A 25,241-nucleotide genomic window follows, 5' to 3' on the forward strand; every position below is an offset into this window, starting at 1 on the left:
TGGCATGTGTAACCACATCATGTCCCTCTATGTTTTCAGACTCAGGAAGAAAAAATCTATTCAACAAGGAACAACAAACAGAACATTCTTATTTGTTTTTTTGGTGATGAAACATTTGTTTAAGCCATTCTACTTCTTTATTGAAAACCTCTGCACAGAAGTGACATATTCTGTGTGTGTGTGTGTGTGTGTGTGTGTGTGTATTTGTGTGCATAATTTAAGGGTTGGTGTAATGGTACCAGGAGGAGAAGTCGAACGAATGAGAATGTCTCTGTGGAGCCTTTCAGGAACAGAGACGACCTCTTATCAGAGCAGTTGAGGCATGTATTGGCCCAACGACGCCAGCCTCTTCCAGACAGCACGTAAGACCACACCCACTCAACACACTGTCCCCACCCAGGACAAGGAACACTGTGTGGGACAGAGTCAGACATGGACTGCTGCTCATGCTGGAGTCAAAGTTTCCATTTATTTTATAGATCCTCCGACTTTAATGGCACAAGGAAAGTCTGCCCTGTTATTTGTAATAGTCATTCACTCTGTGTGAAAGTGTTTATTCTTACATATTCATACATATATCTTTTATATTCCACAGGCCTCCGACCGACCTCAACGTTGTTTACAGCATTTTGAAACTGCCCCAGGTGAGTCCAGAGTTGAGACAACAATTAAAACAAGAAAACATTAAATTAAAACAATCATACATGGAGACTTTAGTAAAACTCAAGAAGATTTATATTAAAAAGAATTTAATTCAAAGTGTCTGGTCATGGTGGCCTGTTGTCAGAACCTTGTCTTATCACAATCGATTTTTAGAGCATGAATGAAGTGATTCAGTTGCTGCTTGATAATCAATGATGTTTATTGCTCAGGTCGCCCCTCCACAAACCCCCACAAGACGTCAAGAAGGAAACATCGAGGAAGATTCTGTCACCTACGCTTCTCTGGTCTTTAAGAATAAGATAAAGTGAGAATTTAATCTTTGTGGTACTAAATGTATCGGGAAAAATTGAGGTTGAAACTATTTTGTATTTGGAAAGTAAGCTTTTGCAGCCCTGGCTAAATACTTTTATGACCTGAGCTGTTTTATGATCTGAACTGTTTTTAAACTGAAAACTGCCAGAGCTGTTTTCCACTTGTTAACCCACCACAGGAAAAAGTGTATGTCTGCTTATCACCTTAGGAAACACATGTGTATCAGCTGTGTGTGTTTATATTCCTCTCCTTCCCGCGCAAATTGAACCAGTCTGGATTGGTTCAGAGAGACAGCCTTAGTCCTTCTTTATAAGATCTTTACATTTGACTGTTTTCCATCTTCACTCTGAGATCCTTAGGACTCTCAGTGTGTTGATCCTTTCTGCAGAGAGTCCCTATTAAATACACATAGATAACTTTGGTCTTTCCAGCCTATTGTATTCCAGATTTCCATCTCAAATACCAGAACAAGAAAGATGTTATTGAACAGCACACGTCATGTTGATATATTTTATTTCAAGGAACAAGGAGGGAAAGGTGGAAGAAGACTAGGTGTATGCGAAGATGTCCAACCCGACGCTAGTTAAAAAGGTCGGTTACCTTGACCTCTCATTTTGTTATATCAGTCTCTATGTTTTGCTATTACTTGAATTTATTCCAGAAATTCTCACACAAATAAACTAAAAACTACCTCGGCTCTCATCCTAGAATGAACCAGAGAGCCTGCAGGGCTATGAAAACATTAGTAATGCAGCTGCACGTGCACCAACATCTCCAAATCTATTGGACGACCACTCCAGTGAAGGTGAAGTGGAGCTGAACTTTCCACAGGTGAGATTCACAGCGACGCCCCGACGTCAGACGACCAACAGAGACTCCAGCAGCTCACACCAAGATGAGAGTTCATACTCTGACGTCAGGATTTGACCCGAGATGTTCTCCTCCTGCTTTTTACAGCTACCTCGGGCCTGAGGAAGTTTATATTCACAATAAGTCATCACAGAGAGTCTGAAGAGTTCCTGTGTTAAACCGTGTAGCCATTATGAGTATTTTAAAATGAGTTAGCAAGAAGGCAGATTTGGAGATAAAGTATTTGAAACTGTTAATTAAAGGTTCTGGGGCAAACAGTGAACATAGCAAAATGTGAAGGATAAACGGTTAAAATCCTTATTTTGCAACTTAAAATGTGAATAATATGAGTGTAAAATTATTGTATTAATAACTTTTTGTATAATCTCATTATATATAAATTACTTCAGTTGGACAAGAAATGCTGAGAATCACAGCTGAATGTTTTCTTTGTCCTTTCCAGTGTTGTGAACTTAATCCAAACCCACACACCTGAAATGTAAATATCCTGTAGCTCAAAATAAAATGAAATATGTTGTAACTAATGATTAACTTTCTTTCTTTGCATTCACCAACACAGCGATATAATACTTATTCTGTCCTGGGTGGGAACAGTGGGAACACTGGTCCTTCTCTCTAAGCTTGTCACCCTGGAGGAGGTGGTGGAGGACAGGATGCTGGCAAAACTGCTGGCAATCATGGACAATCCCTCTCACCCCCTCCACAAAACACTAGGCAAGCTAAGGAGCAGCTTCAGCCACAGACTCATTCAACCCCGCTGCTCTAAGGAACGATACAGGAAGTCGTTCCTCCCAACCGCAATAAGACTATACAACTCATCTACCTCGGTCAGAGCCACCATCACAGAACTGCACTAAATATACCTGTCTCCTTGCACTGTGTACTCTGTACAACACCCCGCTCCATATACTGGAACACTTACTCTACATCATATGTGATATGTGTTAATATAAACCATATTGATACTATATATCATTTTATACAATAATATTGTCTTTTGCACACTCTGTCTACATATTCTTACACGCATAGTATATAATATTATCTATTCTATAGTCAAATACTTATATTTATACCTCTACTATATATCATATCATACTCTTTGTATATGCTTTGTATATTTAAGTCTATATACACATATTTATACATGTGTACATGTTATTATTATATTTATTACTATTATTATTATTATATATACTGTTGCTGCCATTACTACTATATACTGCTATTATATTGGTATAATTACTATCATATATAAATATATATTATGTTATATTATATTATATACCATATATACTGTACTATTTTTATATACTGTCTAACAATAACATTACCATCATATCATCAGTACTATTACCATCATCTTGCCACTGCACCTTATCTACCTATTTATCTTGTGTTTCTGTTTTTATTCTTTCTACCTACCTCAATATTTTTTTGTTTTTATTTTATTCTATTGTATTGTATTTTATTGTATTTAAATATACCGGCTGCTATGACGACTTAATTTCCCTTCGGGGATGAATAAAGTAATCTATCTATCTATCTATCTATCTATCTATCCATCTATCTATCTATCTATCTATCTATCTATCTATCTATCTATCTATCTATCTATCTATCTATCTATCTATCTATCTATCACCACCTTTCTGTCTTTCTCTCTTGGGCTTGACTTCAGCCTCTTGTTCCTTCCCAAAGGAAAGTGTGTCTGAAGAAATCTCTTCATTTGAGTCTCAGTGAAGAAACACAACAACCCAGCTCATATATTTACATTGTCACAGTGCAGAGTAGATTCTGTCCATCAATTCACTGATCGGCCTTGTGTTGTAGTTGAAGAGCGGCTCCTTTAAGAAAGTGCTTCTGTGTGTTTAAGAGAGTGAGTGGTGAAGAGAGAGAGAGAGAGAGAGAGAGAGAGAGAGAGAGAGAGAGAGAGAGAGAGAGAGAGAGAGAGAGAGAGAGGAAGTATAAAGATGGACAGTGTAAGTTACAGTGTGTTGGAAAATAAATACAACAGCATTGTGACGCTCAGTCATTTATGTTTATGGTTTTCTGTCTTGTGTTTTCTATTTCCTGTTTTATTTTGTAGCCTCGCTGTCACTGTGTCTTGTTTCAGCTTCTCGGTGTCTCACTTCCTGTCTTTGATTGTCATCTCCAATCCTCATGTGTTTCACCTGTTTGTAATTGCCCCTGCCTTCCTTCTGTGTATTTAAGCCTCTGTTTCCCTTTGTCTGGTGTTGGGTCGTTAGTTGTTTCTCCACACATATGGTTTGTGCTCCTGCTGTCTCAACCAGCTTCTACCGCTTCCTTGTTCCTTGTTTTCCATGCGCTTTGTCGCCAGTGTTATTTGTGTTAGTGTTCCTGTTTTGTTTTTGTCTTGTTAAAGACCTTTTTGTATATTAAATCCCCTTTTTGTTAACAACCTCCGCATCCTGGGTCCTTCTCCTCCTTCAAACCGTAACAAGCATTACTACTGCAAAGACACCTGTTTTATCTACTGTTACCAGAGCCAGTTGTAAACGTTTGATTTGCAACAGCAACTAAAGGCCGACTATGGGACTCAGTCCACAGAACCATTGATGGTTGATGGTCTGCTGCAGAGCACTGGTCGCCTGTTTATTCAAAGCTTATCAGCTTATTATTGAACGTGTTGCGTTTCCAAATCACGACAAGTTCCACACTGCACTTCCTTGGGCCCTTAACAATGCACATGTCACGTGTGAAGCCGATAAGATGAACGCTTCTCCAGATATGAAAGTCACAGAACAACAGACTAAATAGATAGGGAGAGATTAGTGGAATTAGTGGATAGATGATAGATAGTATCCATCATATCTGTTCTTTATTAAAAGACCTGTTGTGACTCTTCTAATAACTCACTCTGTGTCTCTCTGCAGAAATGGCTGATGTTTTCAAAGGCCTGAGTTTCCTTGAGACCCTGAAAGAATCCATAGACAGCAATAAGTTATCAGATGTCAGGGACTCGGTGGAAGATCTCTTGATCAGTAGGATCAACTTGGCTGTGATGGGAAACCGCGGTGATGGAAAAGACTCCTTCATTAACTCCCTCCGTGGCCTCGGACCTGGGGATGAGGGGGCGGCTCCTGCTTCAACCCCGTGGCCTCAGAGGACGTGGCAGGCTACCCTGACCCTAAACACCCTGACTTCCGCCTGTGGGACCTGCCGCTTGTGCCCGACACCTCCTCAATCGAACCTGAGGGATACATGGATAGAGACTCATGCGGTACTGGGTTCTCGTAGCTTCAGTTGGAGATCCAGAGAAGAGCCTGGAAGAGAAGAGGAAAGCCAGTCTGGAAACACTGAGGTCACAGGTTGTGACGCAGACTAAAGTCTACATAGTCAGACCCTCCACCCAGAAGTCTGACTTCCCTGGTCTGTTGGACGACTTGGGCAAAGACCTTCCGGAGATCCGAGCCCAAGCCCTTCTCTTGGCTCTCCCGACGCTCACCTCAGCCCTGGTCACCCAGGAAAAGGAGGCCTTCAAAGCTCTGGTATGGGCCGCTGCATCGCTATCTGGTGGGATGTCTGCCGTTCCCATCCCCCTGGTGGCTTCTATCGTGGACTCGAGTGTAGCGGTGTGGATCCTGATGAAAGCTCAGTTATCTCTGTGCCGCCTGCTGCAAGCTCTGAATGGCACCATTGATGAAATGGCGGCCGATGACGTGAAGATCGTGGCTGCAGCTCTCGGGGAATGAAATGCTTTTCTCTGTGTGCGATGTTTCCTGTTTACGTGTTGTTCACCTGCACTTCTATGTTTATTCAACTCTTCACAAACCCTTTTGATACGTTTTCACATTGTTAGATGAAGTTTCAAAAAGAGACACTGTAAATACTATGTGAGCAAGAATTCTCAAAATAAATATGAAGTAATGAAAATTGCTCTGTGCAAGACTTTACCACTAACAAAAACAAAAAGAGGAAGTGGGAGGAAGTGCATCTGAGTGCAGAAACTGTGAGAAGCTGCAAACACCATCACTGTAATCATCACACCTACAAGAAGCTGTTTTCTGGTTTGCATGACGGGATGCAAATCATTTTTTTTAAGGTTTTAGGTCAAGTGTGAAAACTTCCCTTTTTTGTAAAGTCTCTTTCTTGGAGTGAGGCTGTGTGTGACAGACTGAAACAAGTGGGTCCTCTGAGGTAAGAACAAGCTTCTATGGTTATTTATCTCCTCATGATGTTAATCTACTAGAGTAAAATATAGTTTTTCAGAAGTTTTATTCACAATTTATTACAAACTATATTTTTTGGATAAAAACCAGAAGATTTTTTTCATAGTAAATCTTTAATCCAGTTCACTTAAAATATGAATAATAGTAATCATAATAATAATTTAAAACCCTTTTTCTACCATTCAGTTGAAATACTTTTCAGTTACCGATGTCGTAGTTCCCTGAAGACTGAGATGAACCCAAAGAGCCAGATATACTTTTTAAACAGTATATTTCAGACTTAAAGCTTAAAAAATATGTAAAGCAAAATTTAAAAAGAAAACAGAAAACAAACAATATCTTAGTTATTAAAGGGAAAAAATAAATTGACTTTTGTGTTTTCAAACCACAAGTTCACAACCATCTTGAAAAGAGGAACAAAACAAAGACTGCTCTCAGTTCAACTGTCAGTAAAACAAATGGAAAGAGGAAGATGGAAATTCTGAGACAAGATGAAAAATAACTTTGATCAAACGTTTTACAGTAAAAAGAGAAAGTTCTTTGATCTTTTTATGTTTATGTTGTGTTTTTATCCACCTCTCAGTTTTCATTTTTTTCAGAAATCCAGCTGTAGTCCCACATGAGATGGAGGCTCAGACAGTCACGTGGTTTGTTTTTCTGGCCCTAATAAAACGTAAGGATTTTATTTCTCCACTTTGAAAATAATGTTTTTCCAACATTTGAATTAAAGATTAATTGACTTCTCCACTTGTGTTTTCACCTACAGATGTTTCTACAAGTGACCCTACAAGTCCATTTGAACTAGAATCTGGTGTGCTGCCAGCTACTGAGGGATCCTGCATTGAAATCAAAAGCCAAGTCACAAGAGATGTTGATGTTGATGATGCATACTGGTTTTGGATGAAAGATAGACTATGGGTCGAAAAGGATAACGACTATACATCCACTGTCATTTACAGCACAAACAACTCCACACGTCCAGTCAGTCCTGACTTTGCAAACAGAGTGAAATACATCGGTTCTTCATCTTCAAGTTGGAAGAATGCTAACTCTGCCTGGCCGAAGCCACTGTGCAGTATTTTGATCTGTGACCTGAGAAGAAATGACAGCGGAAAGTATTCTTTGAGATTCGTAGGGCAGGGAAAGGACCGTTGGAAATCTGAAGAAGTGACCCTCAACGTTACCGGTATGTATAATAAGAATCAGAGTATCAAAATACATTTCAGAATAAAGATAACATGCAATTAGTGGACAAATGTGTCCTTCATGCCCCGAGCAACGGAATTAATTAACTAGAAAATTCCTCCTGCCAAGAACTTTCGAATGGGTGCCAGTGTTAATTTCGTTGACGAAAACCATGACGAAAAATATTCGTTAACGAACTTTTTCCATGACGAAGACGAAGACGTAACGAAAACGGATCTTTGAAAATAAAACCTATGACTAAATCTATTTTAACTTTCGTTGATGAGACGAGACGAAAATATTGGTGGTTGACTAAGTCTCAATAATTTTTTTAAACATCGTATCAGGCCATCTTGAAGTATCAGGAGCGGGCGAGTGAGTGTGTGTCTGTGTGTGTGTCTATGTGTGTTTGTGCCCCAGATAGCGCACCGGTCCCGAGGCTCCGCCCCCCGCCCCGCTCACTCGCTCAGAGACACAAGATCAGAGCTCGTTCACATGAACTTTTTGTTTTCACATTTAAAACTAAATATATATATTTAAGCTATTAGGCTGCAGCTATATGTTTTATTTATTTCAAAATAGAGTACTTCTTATTTCATACATTTCCCAAAAATATTGGGAGGACTCGAATAGCCTTACAAAGTTCTGTGTTTAATTTGTTTCAAATCAGTCCGACAATTGCCTGTGTAATTTCTTCTCTTCATAAGTGTTCGGTGTTTTCCTTTGTTGTAACAGGTACAAATAGCAATCAAATGTCAAGAGTTTTCTTTATTGTCGTTATATAATTTTGTAAATGCAACAAACCATAGTTTTAGTATAGTATAACTTTATATTCAACTTTATTAGCTTTGTTATCAAACATGTTTTGCAGCTCCAGACAAATTTTATTTGGGGGAAGAGGGGGCAAAATTACTCTTATGAAAGTAAAAGTTGCCGACCCCTGTTATAGACCTATGCTGGTAGGGATATCTAATGGACAACTTAAGTACTGCAAGCTAGACTATTATGCAGAACACAGGGTCCCCGGCCCTGAGAAGGGAAGAAAAGGAGTTTAATGTGGCTACTAAATGCGACTAAACCTAGACTAAAACTAAGACTAAGACTGAATCAAAAATAGCTGCCAAAATTAACACTGATGGGTGCCTAGAATTTTCCGTTCCAGACTAAATATTTTATTTTTATGGGGAAGAGAGACAAACTGTGTCAATTTGAGAGAGAGAGAGAGAGAGAGAGAGAGAGAGAGAGAGAGAGAGAGAGAGAGAGAGAGAGAGAGAGACTTGATCAGCAGGTGGCGCTATCACTTACACTGCATACACACTCATAGATCTCTTCAGGACAGGGTACTGATCATGTGACAGGATTTTTGCGGCGATTGCAAAACTTATTTTTAGCACCGACCACTAGGTGGCGCTATCACTATTAGTGTGTATGCAGTAGTAGTCTTGACTTGATCAGGTCAGGGCTCTGATCATGTGACAGGATTTTGGGGGAGATTGCTAAAACTTCATTTTCACACCACCGACCACCAGGTGGCGCTATGACTATCACTTCATACACACTAATGCAGGAATCTGATGAGGAGCCATCACATTGGTTCTAATCATTGAGGGTTGTATATTTAAAGAGTTCAATAGTCCCCTTCTGAAAAACAATATTGGAGTCTTGCCCTTAACTGGACTTAAACCCTCCACCTCTGGGTCTCTATCCCTCTGCTCTATCCTCTGAGCTACCTACAGTGTTGATTAACACCAGTGAAGTGTATATATAAAGAATCCACTCTGCCCTTCTCCCTCTGGCCCCCCTCCTCAGCTTGTGTGACTTCACTAACGACGCAGCTGTGACACAGAGACAGTGACAGATTGGACCTCAGGAGAACGTCCCGAACAAAATGCTCTAATTCAAAATGTATAACTCCTGTCCGTGAAATGATAACACCGTGAGAATCACAAGGTTTGGACGAACAAGTACATATCCATATGTAAAAATGAGGCTGTGGGAGCGATTTACTGTGGGAGCGATTTACGTTTTATTTGTCAGTTTTCATCTTTTCAGAAATATCTTCAAAAATAACATGGGGCTCCAATGAGAAAAATAATTCCTAGATTTCTTGTGGCGTATATAAGCACATTTCCGAGAGATTTGAGAGGGACATGTCTGCGTAGGAAACAATCTCACGACCTAAAATATCTAAAAATCATGTCTGAGGACCTCTGTTTGGGGATTTGAGAGCAGTTTAGTGACTGAAAAGGGTCGAAAAACACTGATTTTCAGCCTCTCGCTCTTTTGGTAGAGAGAGCTTTAATCCCATTTGTCGTTTTTGGTTGCGTTATCGCGATCTTTGAGCGAACTGTTGGACGAATTTCTCATAAAATTAATAGTACACCATTCAACGTAATTCCGCAGGTTTATTTATAAGTCTTGTGAATGTGCGACAAAATTTGAGGGAGGAGAGGCGTGCCGAACTTTATGGCAGCGGAACTAAGAATAATAAGCCCCAAGGAATAGTAATGCAATGCACTGCCTAGTGGTGTCTGAACCACTAGGCACCCATAACAACTAAGCAAACGTACATAAAAAATTTATGTTTGCTCATTTCAGAAAATACACAAATGATAAAAACTAAAGAATCCATCTTTGAGATCATTTTAGTTGATGTGTATTTTGACTTTTTCGTTTGGTCCATGTCCCATTCACAAAAATTCAGGAGGTGAGATTTATACCTTATTCAGGCACCAGGTGGCGATCTAGACACTTTGGCTTCACATTAAGTCGACAGTTTGAACTATTCTAGATCAGTTATGACTCTACAGCAGTTTGGCTAAAGCTTCACTCGACATAGTTTCCCAGTCAAGTAGCCTTAATGTTTAAAAATCAACGCTTCTATTAAAAGAACTTCTTCATAGTGACACTTTACAATAAGACTTTAGCTGTTGTGTAGACGCATCATCACATTTCTCTTGTTTTCATATTCTCAGAAAACCGATGCCCGCTCACTTTTAAGGGACCAGCTGTCGTGGTGGAGTCCAACGAGGTCACACTCACATGCAACACTTCAAGTTCATGTCCTTCAAGACCTCACATTCAAGATGTGACTCAGATCGACCAGACACAGGTCACAGGCTCTCATCAGGATAAGGAGAGAACCACCTTCAGCTTCAGAGCCCGCAGGCAGGATGATGGGAGGGTGTTTTCATGCCAAACACAGGACAACAAGGACAAATATTTGATCCAGAATATTACAGTCACTGTTAAATGTAAGTTGATGAATCCATTTTATTGATGTTCTGTCTTTTAGGTAATACACCCTGCTGTTATGATTATTATTATGGTTATTTGTCTGGATGTCGGCCCTGTGATACGCTGGAGTCAGCTTTGGGATTGGCTCCATCCTCCCACAGCCCTAAAATCTTCTGCATAGATTTCACAATATTACATTCTTAGTGGACGTCACTCACATAGCAAGTGTCTTGGTCCAGATTTGTCCTTGGCCACGAGAAGTCTAGAAGTTCCTGATCATTGCCTGAAGTGGCCCACATCCGTGTGCTGTCTGGGTTGTGAATTAACCTGAAAGAATCTTCTGTTTCAGATTCACCTGTTGTTGAGATAAAGATAATTTCATTTGGGTCCTTTTTCCAGATAAGCCGAGGAAGACGAGCATTTCTGTCAGTGGCTCTTCTGATAACCAAGTGAAAGTTGGTGGTTCTCTCATGTTAAACTGCGACACCGATGCCAATCCTGCCCCGAGGAATTACTTCAGCTTTTTTTAAACTAAACTCATGAAACCAAAACTTTATTAAAAACCATGAAATATTACTTTTGACAGTTGAAACAATAGCACCTGAGAAATGAATAACCCAAAGAACTTAAATCTCTGCAATTAGAGTAAAGTATAAATATATTAAATAGAGGCCTTTTGACTTTAAGCAGTTATAAGTTTTCTTATAGTATAATTGTATAGAAGTGTAATTGTGAAATGCAATGAATTGTTTTCACATGTTTGCATGTTATTGTGCTCCCTAGACCAATATCTACAAACTTATCTTGATTTACAGCCTGGTGACATAAAAAAAACTATATATATTATTCAGGATCATTCTACATTATAAAGACCATTATATTGGAAAGTGGTTAAATCTGACAGTTCTTTTTTGGTTACTGCAGACAGTCCCAAACATGTGACAGTTCAAGTTAATCCTGGTCTTGATGTGAAGGAAAATGTGTCGTTGACACTGAGCTGTTCTGCCGAGTCCAACCCACCAGTGAGCTCTGTCACCTGGAGGAAGACGACTGATGGGAGAGAGGAAATCATCCAACAGACTCAGACTCAGACCTTCAGGGTGAATTCAGCCAGTCCCTCTGACAGTGGACTGTACAGCTGTGAAGCCACCAATGACATTGGAAGTGGAAAGTCACAGCCAGCTGAGGTTAAAGTCAGATGTGAGTAGAATGATGCACTTGTGATGGTGAATGGATAAACAAGGAGGATATATTCTACATTACTGTGTATAAAGTTAATACTGATCAGACGTGCTGGTTCTAAAAAGAAGAAAACATTACTCCACAATGTGATGTCATTCAAGATAAAGTTTAGCAAACCTGATCAAAAATATTTCATATATATATATATAATTTATATATTTATATATGTAAAAAGGAACAGAAACCTAATATCAGTGGTTTATCAGTCTGTTTTATCTTTTATTGTTTTAATAGTTTTCCCATTCTTCTCAGTCTGGTTTTAAAGAGCAGCAATGATGTCACTTCACTTGTTGTGTTATTCATGTTTGATCTTTGATGATGTTCAGAAAATGACGTTGTCTTTTCTCCTGAATTTCCCGGCTAGTTTCTCTAAACCACACACACATCACGGAGTCGGCAGAGAAGCAGGAGCTTGACGGGAGGAGCTCCGTGATGCTGAGCTGCTTCAGTCACAGCTTTCCCCCAGTCCAACACTACTCATGGTACAGGAAGAGTCAGGGAGAGGAAAAGGATGAACTTGTGTCAGAGCATCAAAACCACACAGTGTACTCAAACCAGTCAGGAGTCTACTACTGCGTCGCACAAAATGAAGAAGGTCAGCGTTTGTCTGATCCCGTCCATCTGTTTGAACGTGAGTGAATTTCAAGGTCTTATAACTGTGTGTTTTATTGCTCAGGAGACATGTGGGAGGTTTATATCAGATCATGTTTTCTGGTTGTCTGTCCATGTGTCCTCTGTTTGTGAATGTGACATCTCTAGAAGGTCTTCAGGTTTATTTAAACTTATTTAAACTCGTGAAAATTTTCAGTTTGATTCAGGGTTGAAATGATACACATTTGGAGGTGAAAGGGCAAAGTTGTGTCCTCACAAAGCTGTGAACTTACAAGGAATATTTTTGCCTTGTAAAAGCAATATCCCCGTAACGCCTTGAGGGAATCCTTACACATTTGGCACAAACACACAATTGGGTTCAAGGAGTAACTGATTTAATTTGGTAGCCAAAGGTCAAAGGTCAATGTCACAGTGGCTTCATTAAACCATTTTTTTGCCTATTGAAAGTCATATTACAAAATTCCTAAACTTTCGATGAAACCTCAAAGATATGAAGTGATTAGATATCAGTGGTCAAAGGTCACAGTGGCCTCATCAGAATCTTGCTGAGGTAAACAACTGCAGAACAGTATTTCTAGAAGCCTGAAATAAATCTCTGCACATTGAATAAAGTGGAAACTAATTCTGCATGTTCACAACTCAGTGTCTATATGATGCTCTCTCTCTTTTAGCCACAGGAAACTATCTGGAGAACCTGAGGTTCCTCGTTGTTGCTCTATTTCTCCTGATGATTATCAGTGTAATTGTCGTTAATTTAAGGTGAATGAATAAGAAGTGCATTTGATCAAATTAAATAAATACATTTCAGAGATGGTCTGGCTTGTTTTACCACATCATGTCCCATGTTTTCAGAAACTGGAGGAAAAAATCTATTCAACAAGGAACAACAAACACCAAATCCCCTTCTGGTTTTTCGGTAATGACACATTTGTTTAAGCCATTCTACTTCTTTATTGAAAACATCTGGACAGAAATTATTCATCGTGTGGGTGTGTGTGTGTGTCGGGGGGGGGTTAACTGCCCCAGGTGAGTCCCAGGTTGAGGAAACAATTCAAACAAGAAACAACAAGTTAAAACAATCATATATGGAGACTTTAGTAAAACTCATGAAGATTTATATTAGAAAGAGTTTAATTCAAAGTGTGTGGTCATGGTGGCCTGTTGTCAGAACCTTGTTTTAGCACAATAGATTTTTTAATTATTTAACTACCAGTCGTTGAAACTTCTAAATCAGTTTCTATTTGATTATTTGTATTATGGAAATCGTAGGAAACAGTGATTATGGAGAGTGTAGGTATAAGATTCAGGATATTTAAGCCTCTGCTTCATCACTTCTGATCTGTTACAGCTGTAAAACTACAAATTCTTCAAAATAATTTCAATATATTTCAATAATATTTAATCAAATATGTTTTAATGGCGATATTACGAAGCCTCTGAAGTCCCACAATGTGTTATTTGTTTTTATTTTGAGAACACACGATGCAAGAATCTGAAACAAGACAAAAACATGTGCACATTAGATCTAAAAATTAGGAATAAATAATCTATCAGGATATCTTCAACCACTCAAATTGACCATGTAGAGCTGCTGCCTTCCATCTTCTATCATCAGTATTAATCTGGCTCTACAGGCTGATGTGTCTTTTACTGTTCAAGCTGTTGCTTTTCCCTCCTTGTTCTTCCATATCCTGCCCTCACTGTTTGCCCTGTCAGTAGCTGTCTATCAGTATACTTCTATCTCAGTATACTGGGGCCAGTAATTAAAAGACAACCTGTACAGCATCCATTTTACAACATGAATGAAGAGATTCAGTTGCTGCTTGATAATCATATGGTTAGAGGAAACAAAACTTCTGTGCAACATACAAAACAATTAATCTAGGAAATGTCTGTAAGTCCTAAAATAATCAGATGTGAGTATTTTATGAAATTTATTGTGCATCACATCCAGAAATTCTCACACTAATAATCTATAAACTAACTCCGCTCTCATCCTAGGAGGAACCAGAGAGCCTGCAGGACTATGATGACGTTGGTAATGCAACTGCACGTGCACCAACATCTCCAAATCTATTGGACGACCACACCAGTGAAGGTGAAGTGGAGCTGAACTTTCCACAGGTGAGATTCACAGCGACGCCCCGACGTCAGACGACCAACAGAGACTCCAGCAGCTCACACCAAGATGAGAGTCTTTACTCTAACGTCAGGATTTGACCCGAGATGTTCTCGTCCTGCTTTTTACAGCTACCTCGGGCCTGAGGAAGTTTATATTCACAATAAGTCATCACAGAGAGTCTGAAGAGTTCATGTGTTAAACCGTGTTGCCATTAGGAATATTTTAAAACAAGTTAGCAAGAAGGCACAGAAGTAACATTACTGAGCTAAAATATAATATATTAATATTTGAAAATGTTAATTAAAGGTTCTGTAGAAAATAGTGAACATAGCAAAATGTGAGGGATAAACGGTTAAAATCCTTCTTTTGCAACTTTAAATGTAAATAATGTGAGTGTAAAATGATTGTATTAATAACTTTTTATATAATCTATATATAAATGACATGCAGTTAGACAAGCAATGCTGAGAATAACTGCTGAATGCTTTTTTTGTGCTTTCCAGTGTTGTAAACTTAATCCAAACCCACACACATGAAATGTAAATATCCTGTAGCTCAAAATAAAATGAAATATATTGGAACAAATTATGAATTTTAAAGTTTATTGACATTATTGTGGGATTTGTGAACATGTCACAGCGTGAAATAGTTTCTGAAGAATTCATGAACAAACAAAAAGCATTGCATCATTAAATGCACATTATCTTGTGATGCATTTCTATAAACGCTCAGGGGAGGTTAACAAAGGGGAAGTGAAGCGGCGGCTGGCGGCGGCAGAACAGGACTTGGCCACGGTGTCGTCAAAACTGGTGGAGATGGCCATGCCCAGACACGCCCGCTATGCCAGCCGCTCCTTCACCGCCATGCTGAAAGCTCTGAACGGCGCCATTGATGAAATGGCGGCCGATGCCGTGAAGATCGTGGCTGTAGCTCTCAGGGAGTGAAATGCTTTTCTCTGTGTGAGATGTTTCCTGTTTACGTGTTGTTCACCTGCACTTTTATGTTTATTCAACTCTTCACAAACCCTTTTGATACGTTTTCACATTGTTAGATGAAGTTTTAAATAGAGACACTGTAAATACTATGTGAGCATAAATTCTCTAAATAAATATGTAGTACTGAAAACTGCTCTGTGTCTGTGAACAAGACTTCACCACAAACAACAACTAATAGAGGAAGTGGGAGGAAGAGCATCTGATTGCAGATACTGTGAGAAGCTGCAAACTCTATCACTGTAATCAGAACAACTTCAAGAAGCTGTTTTCTAGCTTGCATGACAGGGGATGATAATCATTTTTTTGCATCCGCTTTCAAAGTTTGAACACTTCCTTTTCTGTAAAGTCTCATTCTCGGAGTGAGGCTGTGTGTGACAGACTGATACAAGTGGGTCCTCTGAGGTAAGAACAAGCTTCTATGGTTATTTATCTCCTCATGATGTTAATCTACTAGAGTAAAATATAGTGTTTCAGAAGTTTTATTTACAGTATATACACTGATTACAAATAATATGATTTTTTTCTTTATAAAATTCATAATAATTTAAAACCCTTTTTCTTCCATTGAGTTGAAATGATTTTTTCCAAATGAAAACTCAAACATCAGTTTCAGATGTCGTAGTTCCCTGAAGACTGAGATGAACCCAAAGAGACAGATGTGACTTTTTAAACAGTATATTTCAGACTAAAGGTTCAACATTTTAAATGTAATAAAGATACAGTTATGTTTCCAGTCAACATATTTTAAATGTGTTCTGGGGTTTCTTTGAATAAAAGAGATTTGAACAAGTAGCTAATGTCAAATAAAATTCAAACAGAAAACAGAAAACAACTATATTTAAGAAATTAAAGGAAAAATAAATTGAACTCTGGGATTAATATGTGGCACAAATATTCCATTTAATTTATTTTGCTGAACGACAAATTCTGTGTAGAGGTGAGGTGACTTTGTGTTTTCAAACCACAAGTTCACAACCATTTTGACATGAGGAACAAAACAAAGACAACTCTAAATGTCAGTAAAAGAAATGAAATGAGAAAGAAGGAAATTCTGAAACAAAATGAAAAATAACTTTTAACACACGTTTTTCAGTAAAAAGAGAAAATTCTGTGATCTTATGATGTTTTTATCCACTTTTCAGTTTTTATTTGTTTCAGAAGTCCAGTTGTAGTCCCACATGAGATGGAGGCTCAGACAGTCACGTGGTTAGTTTTTCTGGCCCTAATAAAACGTAAGAATTTTATTTCTCCACTTTAAAACAATGTTTTGTATTTTTACCAACATTTGCATTAAAGATGAACTGACCTCTCCACTTTTGTTTTTACCGACAGATGTTTCTACAAGTGATCCTGGAAATCCTGTTGAATGTATGTACATTAAAAATTGGAATATTAAAATATATTTCGGAATATACATAAAATTACAATCAGTAGACAAATGTGTCCTTCATGCCCAGAGCAACCAAGGCTCCTCTGGTTGGAAATATAATGAATAACCAAACGTACATGAAAAATGAACATTTGAACATTAAACGGTGATTAAAAACTACAGAATCCATCTTTGAGATAATTTTAGTTGATGTGTATTTCGACTTTTAAGTTTGGTCCATGTCCCACTCACTAAAATTCAGGAGGTGAGATTTATACCACAGTCAGGCACCAGGCGGCGATCTAGACTCTTTGGCTTCACTTGTAGTCGATGGTTTGAACTATTCTAGATCAGTTATGACTCTAGAGCAGTTTGGCTAAAGCTTCACTCTTCATAGTTTCCCATTCAAGTCGGCTACAAAAATCAGAAGAATAAATAAACGAATAAAAACCGGACCTACATGAAATCAGTGAATGAACTAAGATAAAAGTATGTATCCAGCTCCTGACTCAGTCTGCTGTATGTCCTTGTTCAGGCTGTTTCAGAGCCTCAGGGCTCTTGTTTCAAAAGCCTTGTCCCCCAACTCTGTCTTAGTACAATAAATCGTATCAGCTGGACTGATGAAGAGGAGTTTAGGAGCTTCAGGAGAGGAGCTCCCTTTACCACTGATTGTTGAATTTTTTGCTCTGCAGAACTTTTACATTTAGAAAAAACCTATGTAACACAGACTAGAAGGAACAAAAACAACAAAATCATAATGTACACTAAGGGCTCAAAGGACAGCCAGCAGAAGGAGTTGGTGGTGAAATGTGAGTGTTACAGCTGCGGCTTTTTTTCTCAACCAAAACAGATCAAACCAAATCTTCCTTTAAAAAACCTATCCATGCAAAAGTAGGTTTTCTCATGTATTTTTCTATTTAACTATTACTTCTAACAGTTGAAACAAAAGTATCTGAGAAATTAATGACCTAAAGTAAATGTGTCTCTGATTAACTTATATTGGACAGTGGTCCAATCTGACAGTTCTCTGTTTTCTATATCTTTGGTTACTGCAGACAGTCCCAAACATGTGACAGTTCAGGCCAATCCTGGTCTTGATGTGAAGGAAAATGTGTTGTTGACACTGAGCTGTTGTGCCGAGTCCAACCCACCAGTGAGCTCTGTCACCTGGAGGAAGACGACTGATGGGAGAGAGGAAATCATCCAACAGACTCAGACTCAGACCTTCAGGGTGAATTCAGCCAGTCCCTCTGACAGTGGACTGTACAGCTGTGAAGCCACCAATGACATTGGAAGTGGAAAGTCACAGCCAGCTGAGGTTAAAGTCAGATGTGAGTAGAATGATGCACTTGTGATGGTGAAATGATAAACAAGGAGGATATATTCTACATTACTGTGTATAAAGTAAATACTGATCAGATGTGCTGGTTCAAAAAAGAAGAAAACATTACTCCACAATCTCAAAAACACCACAGACTTCTTTTAACTATGGTGTAAATTAATTCGTTCATTAAATTGTCCAACATTTCTTTGAAATGAAAACGTCTATTTCAACATGACTAAAGTGGACATATTTTTATTTATTTAAATAGCACTTCTCAAAACAACGTAACTAAGTGCTTCCGAAATAACAAAAAAAGTCAAAACACATCAAAATATGAATATAAATTAAAAATAAATAAAAAAATCTGTCACAAATGAATAAATTAAAGAATAGAAACCAGACCTACGTAAAATCAGTGAATGAAGAAAGATAAAAGTATGTGTTCAGCTCCTGACTCAGTCTGCTGTATGTCCTCGTTCAGGCTGTTTCAGAGCCTCAGGGCTCTTGTTTCAAAAGCTTTGTCCCCAAACTTTGTCCTTGTGTATTAATTAGGGCCCGAGCACCGAATGGTGAGAGGCCCTATTGAATCTGTAAGGATTTTTATTAGGGCCCGAGCACCGAATGGTGAGAGGCCCTATTGAAATTGTAGGCATTATTCTTATTAGGGCCCGAGCACCGAATGGTGAGAGGCCCTATTGAATCTGTAAGGATTTTTATTATTATTATTATTATTATTATTATTATTATTATTATTATTTCCCTTTGGGGGGCTTTTTCAGGGTCTAGACATGCTCAAAAAGTTATGAAACTTTGCAGGAAATTCAAGGTCTGCGGATATTTTAGTATTCTGGAGTAATTGGAATTGGGCGTGGCAAAATGGCTCTACAGCGCCCCCTGGAACCAGCCCCTAGGTTTCCACATAACGGATTTTCATCAAAATCTGGATATAGGTGTATCGTGACCAGTCATGAAAAAAAGTCTCATGGAGCATTATGAAAAACGCAACAGGAAGTCCGCCATTTTGCTTTTAGTGGCCATTTTGGCAATATCCCACATTTTTACTTTTACGTACTTGTCCCAGGGCTTTCATCAGATCAACTTCAAATTCAGATGAGTGTCATCACAACAAGATGGAGATAAAAAATGATTGAGGGATTTTTTTTTTATCACACCGTGTGACCGTGGCATGGCGTTAAAAATTGGTTACACGCCATCAAAACACGGGCATCTGTATCTCGGACATACATGTTCCAATCAAGTCCAAACTAGACATGTAAGACAATAGTCCCCGCCTGATGACATCTATGCATAAATTATGACTTAAAACCGCAGCGCCCCCTGGTGGCAACAGGAAATGTCTTGTTTTTTGCTTGTCTTACACTTGGATGAATTTCTCCTCATCCACTGACCTCAACCATGTCAAACTGTATCAAATGGGTCCCAAGACATTGACAATGAAGACATAAGATTACCGTGACTTTTCGTCAAACGCCATATGAATGGCGTGGCATTAAAGTTCATCAACTCGCCGTGAAACACGAAATTGCTGTAACTTCAGTGTTCATGATTCTATCTCTCTCAAACTACATGTGTGTAACAACAGCCCCCCCCTGAAGATATTCATATGGTTTTAAGAAATGGGCGTGGCAAAAAAACTGACCAGCGCCCCCTATAGGGCAACCCCGGCACTACGATGGCCGACATTTATACAAATCTATCGGGACATGTGTCGTTTCATAACAAACAAAAAAATATCTTGGATAGGTATGCTTGACCAAACAGGGAGGCCGCCATTTTGGATTAAGTGGCCATTTTTTTTCCATATTCCACATTTTTACTTGATGCACTTGTCCCAGGGCTTTCATCAGATTAACTTCAAATTAAGATCAGTGCCATCACAACAAGATGGAGATAAAAAGTGATTAAGAGATTGACCTTTCGTCACACCGTGTGACCGTGGCGTGGCGTCTTGAGTTTGATTAAACGCCATCAAAACACGAGGTTCTGTATCTCGGACATACATTGTCCAATCGAGTCCAAACTAGACATGTAAGACAAGGGTGCCATCCTGATGACATCTACACAGAAATTATGACTCGAAATTACAGCGCCCCCTGGTGGCTACAGGAAGTGACATGTTTTATACTTTGATGAACTGCTCCTGGCTGATTTACAATATACAGCTCAAATCAGATCAGTCAAGTCATTGAATCAAGGTCAGAATTTTGACATTTCCTCAAACCATTTAAACGTTGAGGTGCGGCGAAGGATCATCCTTCGCCAAAGGACACGATGTTTTCATAAGTCCACTGTGCATTGTCCTATCACTACCAAACTTCTGTCACATGATAAGAGTACAAGCCTGAACAGCTCTATGTGTCATTATTTCCTCAGTGTCATAGCGCCACCTACTGATTCGCCAGGAAACAGGAAGTACTTTGTTAATCCACTCTGCATTATCCAACCGGCTCCAAACTACTGACCTATGATCACAATACTGATCTGAACAGCTCCACATATAAATATTAGATCAGGGTCATAGCGCCACCTACTGATCAGTGTGAAAATTAAGTTGTGTTAACATTGTCCAATTGACACAAAATTGCTCACGCTACATCAGAGCGCCTACATGAACAGATATATATGTCTGTGCGTAATAATAGTGATGGCGCCACCTACTGGCAAACCTACTGCCGCAGAGCGCAAAACGCATGCAACGTGGAGAAGTGCATGCTCGATCGATGATGTGCGCTTGGTCATCGATCGCTCTCTCCATTGACCGCAACAGGCTTCAACGTGCGGGTGCTCGGGCCCGCAAGTGCTACAACGTAGCCCTAGTTATTATTAGGGCCCGAGCACCGAATGGTGAGAGGCCCTATTGAAATTGTAGGCATTATTAGGGCCCGAGCACCGAATGGTGAGAGGCCCTATTGAATCTGTAAGGATTTTTATTATTATTATTATTATTATTATTATTATTATTATTATTATTATTATTTCCCTTTGGGGGGCTTTTTCAGGGTCTAGACATGCTCAAAAAGTTATGAAACTTTGCAGGAAATTCAAGGTCTGCGGATATTTTAGTATTCTGGAGTAATTGGAATTGGGCGTGGCAAAATGGCTCTACAGCGCCCCCTGGAACCAGCCCCTAGGTTTCCACATAACGGATTTTCATCAAAATCTGGATATAGGTGTATCGTGACCAGTCATGAAAAAAAGTCTCATGGAGCATTATGAAAAACGCAACAGGAAGTCCGCCATTTTGCTTTTAGTGGCCATTTTGGCAATATCCCACATTTTTACTTTTACTTACTTGTCCCAGGGCTTTCATCAGATCAACTTCAAATTCAGATGAGTGTCATCACAACAAGATGGAGATAAAAAATGATTGAGGGATTTTTTTTTTATCACACCGTGTGACCGTGGCATGGCGTTAAAAATTGGTTACACGCCATCAAAACACGGGCATCTGTATCTCGGACATACATGTTCCAATCAAGTCCAAACTAGACATGTAAGACAATAGTCCCCGCCTGATGACATCTATGCATAAATGATGACTTAAAACCGCAGCGCCCCCTGGTGGCAACAGGAAATGTCTTGTTTTTTGCTTGTCTTACACTTGGATGAATTTCTCCTCATCCACTGACCTCAACCATGTCATACTGTATCAAATGGGTCCCAAGACATTGACAATGAAGACATAAGATTACCGTGACTTTTCGTCAAACGCCATATGAATGGCGTGGCATTAAAGTTCATCAACTCGCCGTGAAACACGAAATTGCTGTAACTTCAGTGTTCATGATTCTATCTCTCTCAAACTACATGTGTGTAACAACAGCCCCCCCCTGAAGATATTCATATGGTTTTAAGAAATGGGCGTGGCAAAAAAACTGACCAGCGCCCCCTATAGGGCAACCCCGGCACTACGATGGCCGACATTTATACAAATCTATCGGGACATGTGTCGTTTCATAACAAACAAAAAAATATCTTGGATAGGTATGCTTGACCAAACAGGGAGGCCGCCATTTTGGATTAAGTGGCCATTTTTTTTCCATATTCCACATTTTTACTTGATGCACTTGTCCCAGGGCTTTCATCAGATTAACTTCAAATTAAGATCAGTGCCATCACAACAAGATGGAGATAAAAAGTGATTAAGAGATTGACCTTTCGTCACACCGTGTGACCGTGGCGTGGCGTCTTGAGTTTGATTAAACGCCATCAAAACACGAGGTTCTGTATCTCGGACATACATTGTCCAATCGAGTCCAAACTAGACATGTAAGACAAGGGTGCCATCCTGATGACATCTACACAGAAATTATGACTTGAAATTACAGCGCCCCCTGGTGGCTACAGGAAGTGACATGTTTTATACTTTGATGAACTGCTCCTGGCTGATTTACAATATACAGCTCAAATCAGATCAGTCAAGTCATTAGATCATGGTCAGAATTGTGACGTTTCCTCAAACCGTGTAAACATTGATGTGCGGCGAAGGATTTTCCTTCGCCAAAGGACACGATGTTATCATAACTCCACTGTGCATTGTCCTATCACTACAAAACTTCTGTCACATGGTCAGAGTCCAAGCCTGAACAGCTCTATGTGTCAATATTTCCTCAGTGTCATAGCGCCACCTACTGATTCGCCAGGAAACAGGAAGTACTTTGTTAATCCACTCTGCATTATCCAACCGGCTCCAAACTACTGACCTATGATCACAATACTATTCTGAACAGCTCCACATATAAATATTAGTTCAGGGTCATAGCGCCACCTACTGATCAGTGTGAAAATTAAGTTGTGTTAACATTGTCCAATTGACACAAAATTGCTCACGCTACATCAGAGCGCCTACATGAACAGATATATATGTCTGTGCGTAATAATAGTGATGGCGCCACCTACTGGCAAACCTACTGCCGCAGAGCGCAAAACGCATTTAACGTGGAGAAGTGCATGCTCGATCGATGATGTGCGCTTGGTCATCGATCGCTCTCTCCACCGACCGCAACAGGCTTCAACGTGCGGGTGCTCGGGCCCGCAAGTGCTACAACGTAGCCCTAGTTAGGGCCCGAGCACCGAATGGTGAGAGGCCCTATTGAAATTGTAGGCATTATTCTTATTATTATTATTCTTATTATTCTCCGAACAATGAATTGGCTTTTTGAGGGCTTCAACGTGCTCAAAAAGTTTTTAAACTTTCCAGTAAATTAGAGAGTGGTGAAAATTTACGTAATCTGGAGTATTTGGAAATGGGCGTGGCAAAACGGCTCAACAGCGCCCCCTGGAACCAGCCCTTAGGTTTCCACATAAGCGATTTTCACCAAAATCTAGACACTGGTGTAACGTGAATAATCATAGAAAAAAGTCTCTTGGAGCATTATGAAAAACGCAACAGGAAGCCCGCCATTTTGGATTTAGTGGCCATTTTGGCCAAATTCCACATTTTTAGTTTAATGTACTTGTCGTAGAGCTTTCATCAGATCAACTTAAAAATTAGACGCGTGTCATCACAACAAGATTGAGAAAAAAAATGATCAACGGAATTTTTTTCCGTCACTTCCTGTGACCGTGGCGTGTCGTCAAAGTTTGGTTCCACGCCATCAAAACACGAGCATCTGTATCTCGAACATACATGGTCCAATCAAGTCCAAACTAGACATGTAAGAGAAGAGTCTTGGCCTGATGACATCTACACAGAAATAATGACTTAAAATCACAGCGCCCCCTGGTGGCACCAGGAAATGTCTTGTTTTTTGCTTGTCTTACACTTGGATGTATTCCTCCTCATCCACTGACCTCAACCATGTCAAACTGTACCAAATGGGTCTCAAGACATTGATAATGAAGGCATAAGATAACTGTGCCTTTTCGTCAAACGCCATATTAATGGCGTGGCATCAAAGTTCATCAACTCGCCGCGAAACACGAAATTGCTCTAACTTCAGTGTTCATGGTTCTATCTCACTCAAACTACATGTGTGCAACAACATCCCCCCCCTGAAGATTTTCATATGGTTTTAAGGAATGGGCGTGTCAAAATAACTGACTAGCGCCCCCTAACGGGCAGCCCCGGCACTAAGATTGGCCGACATGTACAAAAATCGATTTGGGCATGTGTCTTTTCATAACAAACAAATAAGTCTCTTGGATAGATATACTAGACTAAACAGGAAGCCCACCATTTTGGATTTAGTGGCCATTTTAGCCCTATTCCACATTTTTACTTTGATTTACTTGTCGTAGAGCTTTCATCAGATCAACTTCAAATTCAGATGAGTGTCATCACAACAAGATTGAGATAAAGACTGATTAAGGGATTTTTTTCCCTTCACACCGTGTGACCGTGGCGTGGCATTAAAGTTTGGTTACACGCCATCAAAACACGAGCATCTGTATCTCGAACATACATGGTCCAATCAAGTCCAAACTAGACATGTAAGACAAGAGTTTCGGCCTGATGACATCTACACAGAAATTATGACTTGAAATCACAGCGCCCCCTGGTGGCAACATGAATTGACATGTTTTATTCTTTGATGAACTGCTCCTGGCTGCTTTAAGATATACAGCTCAAATGAGCTCAGTCAAGTCATTGAATCAAGGTCAGAATTGTGACATTTCCTCAAACCATGTAAACATTGAGGTGCGGCGAAGGATCATCCTTCGCCAAAGGACACGATGTTTTCATAAGTCCACTGTGCATTGTCCTATCACTACCAAACTTCTGTCACATGATAAGAGTACAAGCCTGAACAGCTCTATGTGTCAATATTTCCTCAGTGTCATAGCGCCACCTACTGATTATCCATGAAACAGGAAGTACTTTGTTAATCCACACTGCCTTATCCAACCGGCTCCAAACTTCTGACCTATGATCACAATCCTGATCTGAACAGCTCCATATATAAACATTAGTTCAGGGTCATAGCGCCACCTACTGATCAGTGTGAAAATTACATTGTGGTAAAATTTTCCAATTGACACGAAACTGCTCACGCTACATCAGAGCGGCTACTTGAACAGATCTATAAGTCTGTGTGTAATAATAGTGATGGCGCCACCTACTGGCAAACCTACTGCCGCAGAGCGCAAAACGCAT

General features: G+C 39.5%; 1 protein-coding gene and 1 long non-coding RNA gene across 4 annotated transcripts in view; both read left to right on the forward strand.

Annotated features, from left to right (window-relative positions):
• Positions 1-245: 245 nt before the first annotated feature.
• LOC128450196 (uncharacterized) lies at positions 246-2,301 on the forward strand. Its single transcript, XR_008339962.1, has 5 exons — positions 246-362; positions 596-644; positions 873-967; positions 1,497-1,566; positions 1,684-2,301. It is a non-coding gene; the product is annotated as an uncharacterized LOC128450196 (long non-coding RNA).
• Positions 2,302-5,810: 3,509 nt separating this feature from the next.
• LOC128450141 (B-cell receptor CD22) overlaps positions 5,811-25,241 on the forward strand; it is a 66,965-nt gene continuing 47,534 nt past the window's right edge. Inside the window, exons 1-9 of one of the 3 annotated variants that reach the window (XM_053433637.1) lie at positions 5,816-6,006; positions 6,638-6,711; positions 6,805-7,224; positions 10,199-10,477; positions 11,385-11,660; positions 12,067-12,333; positions 12,992-13,073; positions 13,167-13,230; positions 14,316-15,024. In XM_053433637.1, the coding sequence (XP_053289612.1) occupies positions 6,663-6,711; positions 6,805-7,224; positions 10,199-10,477; positions 11,385-11,660; positions 12,067-12,333; positions 12,992-13,073; positions 13,167-13,230; positions 14,316-14,534 (1,656 nt within the window). In that variant the 5' untranslated portion in view covers positions 5,816-6,006; positions 6,638-6,662 and the 3' untranslated portion in view covers positions 14,535-15,024. Of the gene's footprint in view, positions 6,007-6,637; positions 6,712-6,804; positions 7,225-10,198; positions 10,478-11,384; positions 11,661-12,066; positions 12,334-12,985; positions 13,074-13,166; positions 13,231-14,315; positions 15,025-25,241 lie in introns of those variants that run through there. The other 2 variants (XM_053433636.1, XM_053433635.1) reach the window with 2 other exon arrangements.

This window comes from Pleuronectes platessa, chromosome 10 (assembly GCF_947347685.1).
Source record: "Pleuronectes platessa chromosome 10, fPlePla1.1, whole genome shotgun sequence".
NCBI classification, from domain to species: Eukaryota; Metazoa; Chordata; class Actinopteri; order Pleuronectiformes; family Pleuronectidae; genus Pleuronectes; species Pleuronectes platessa.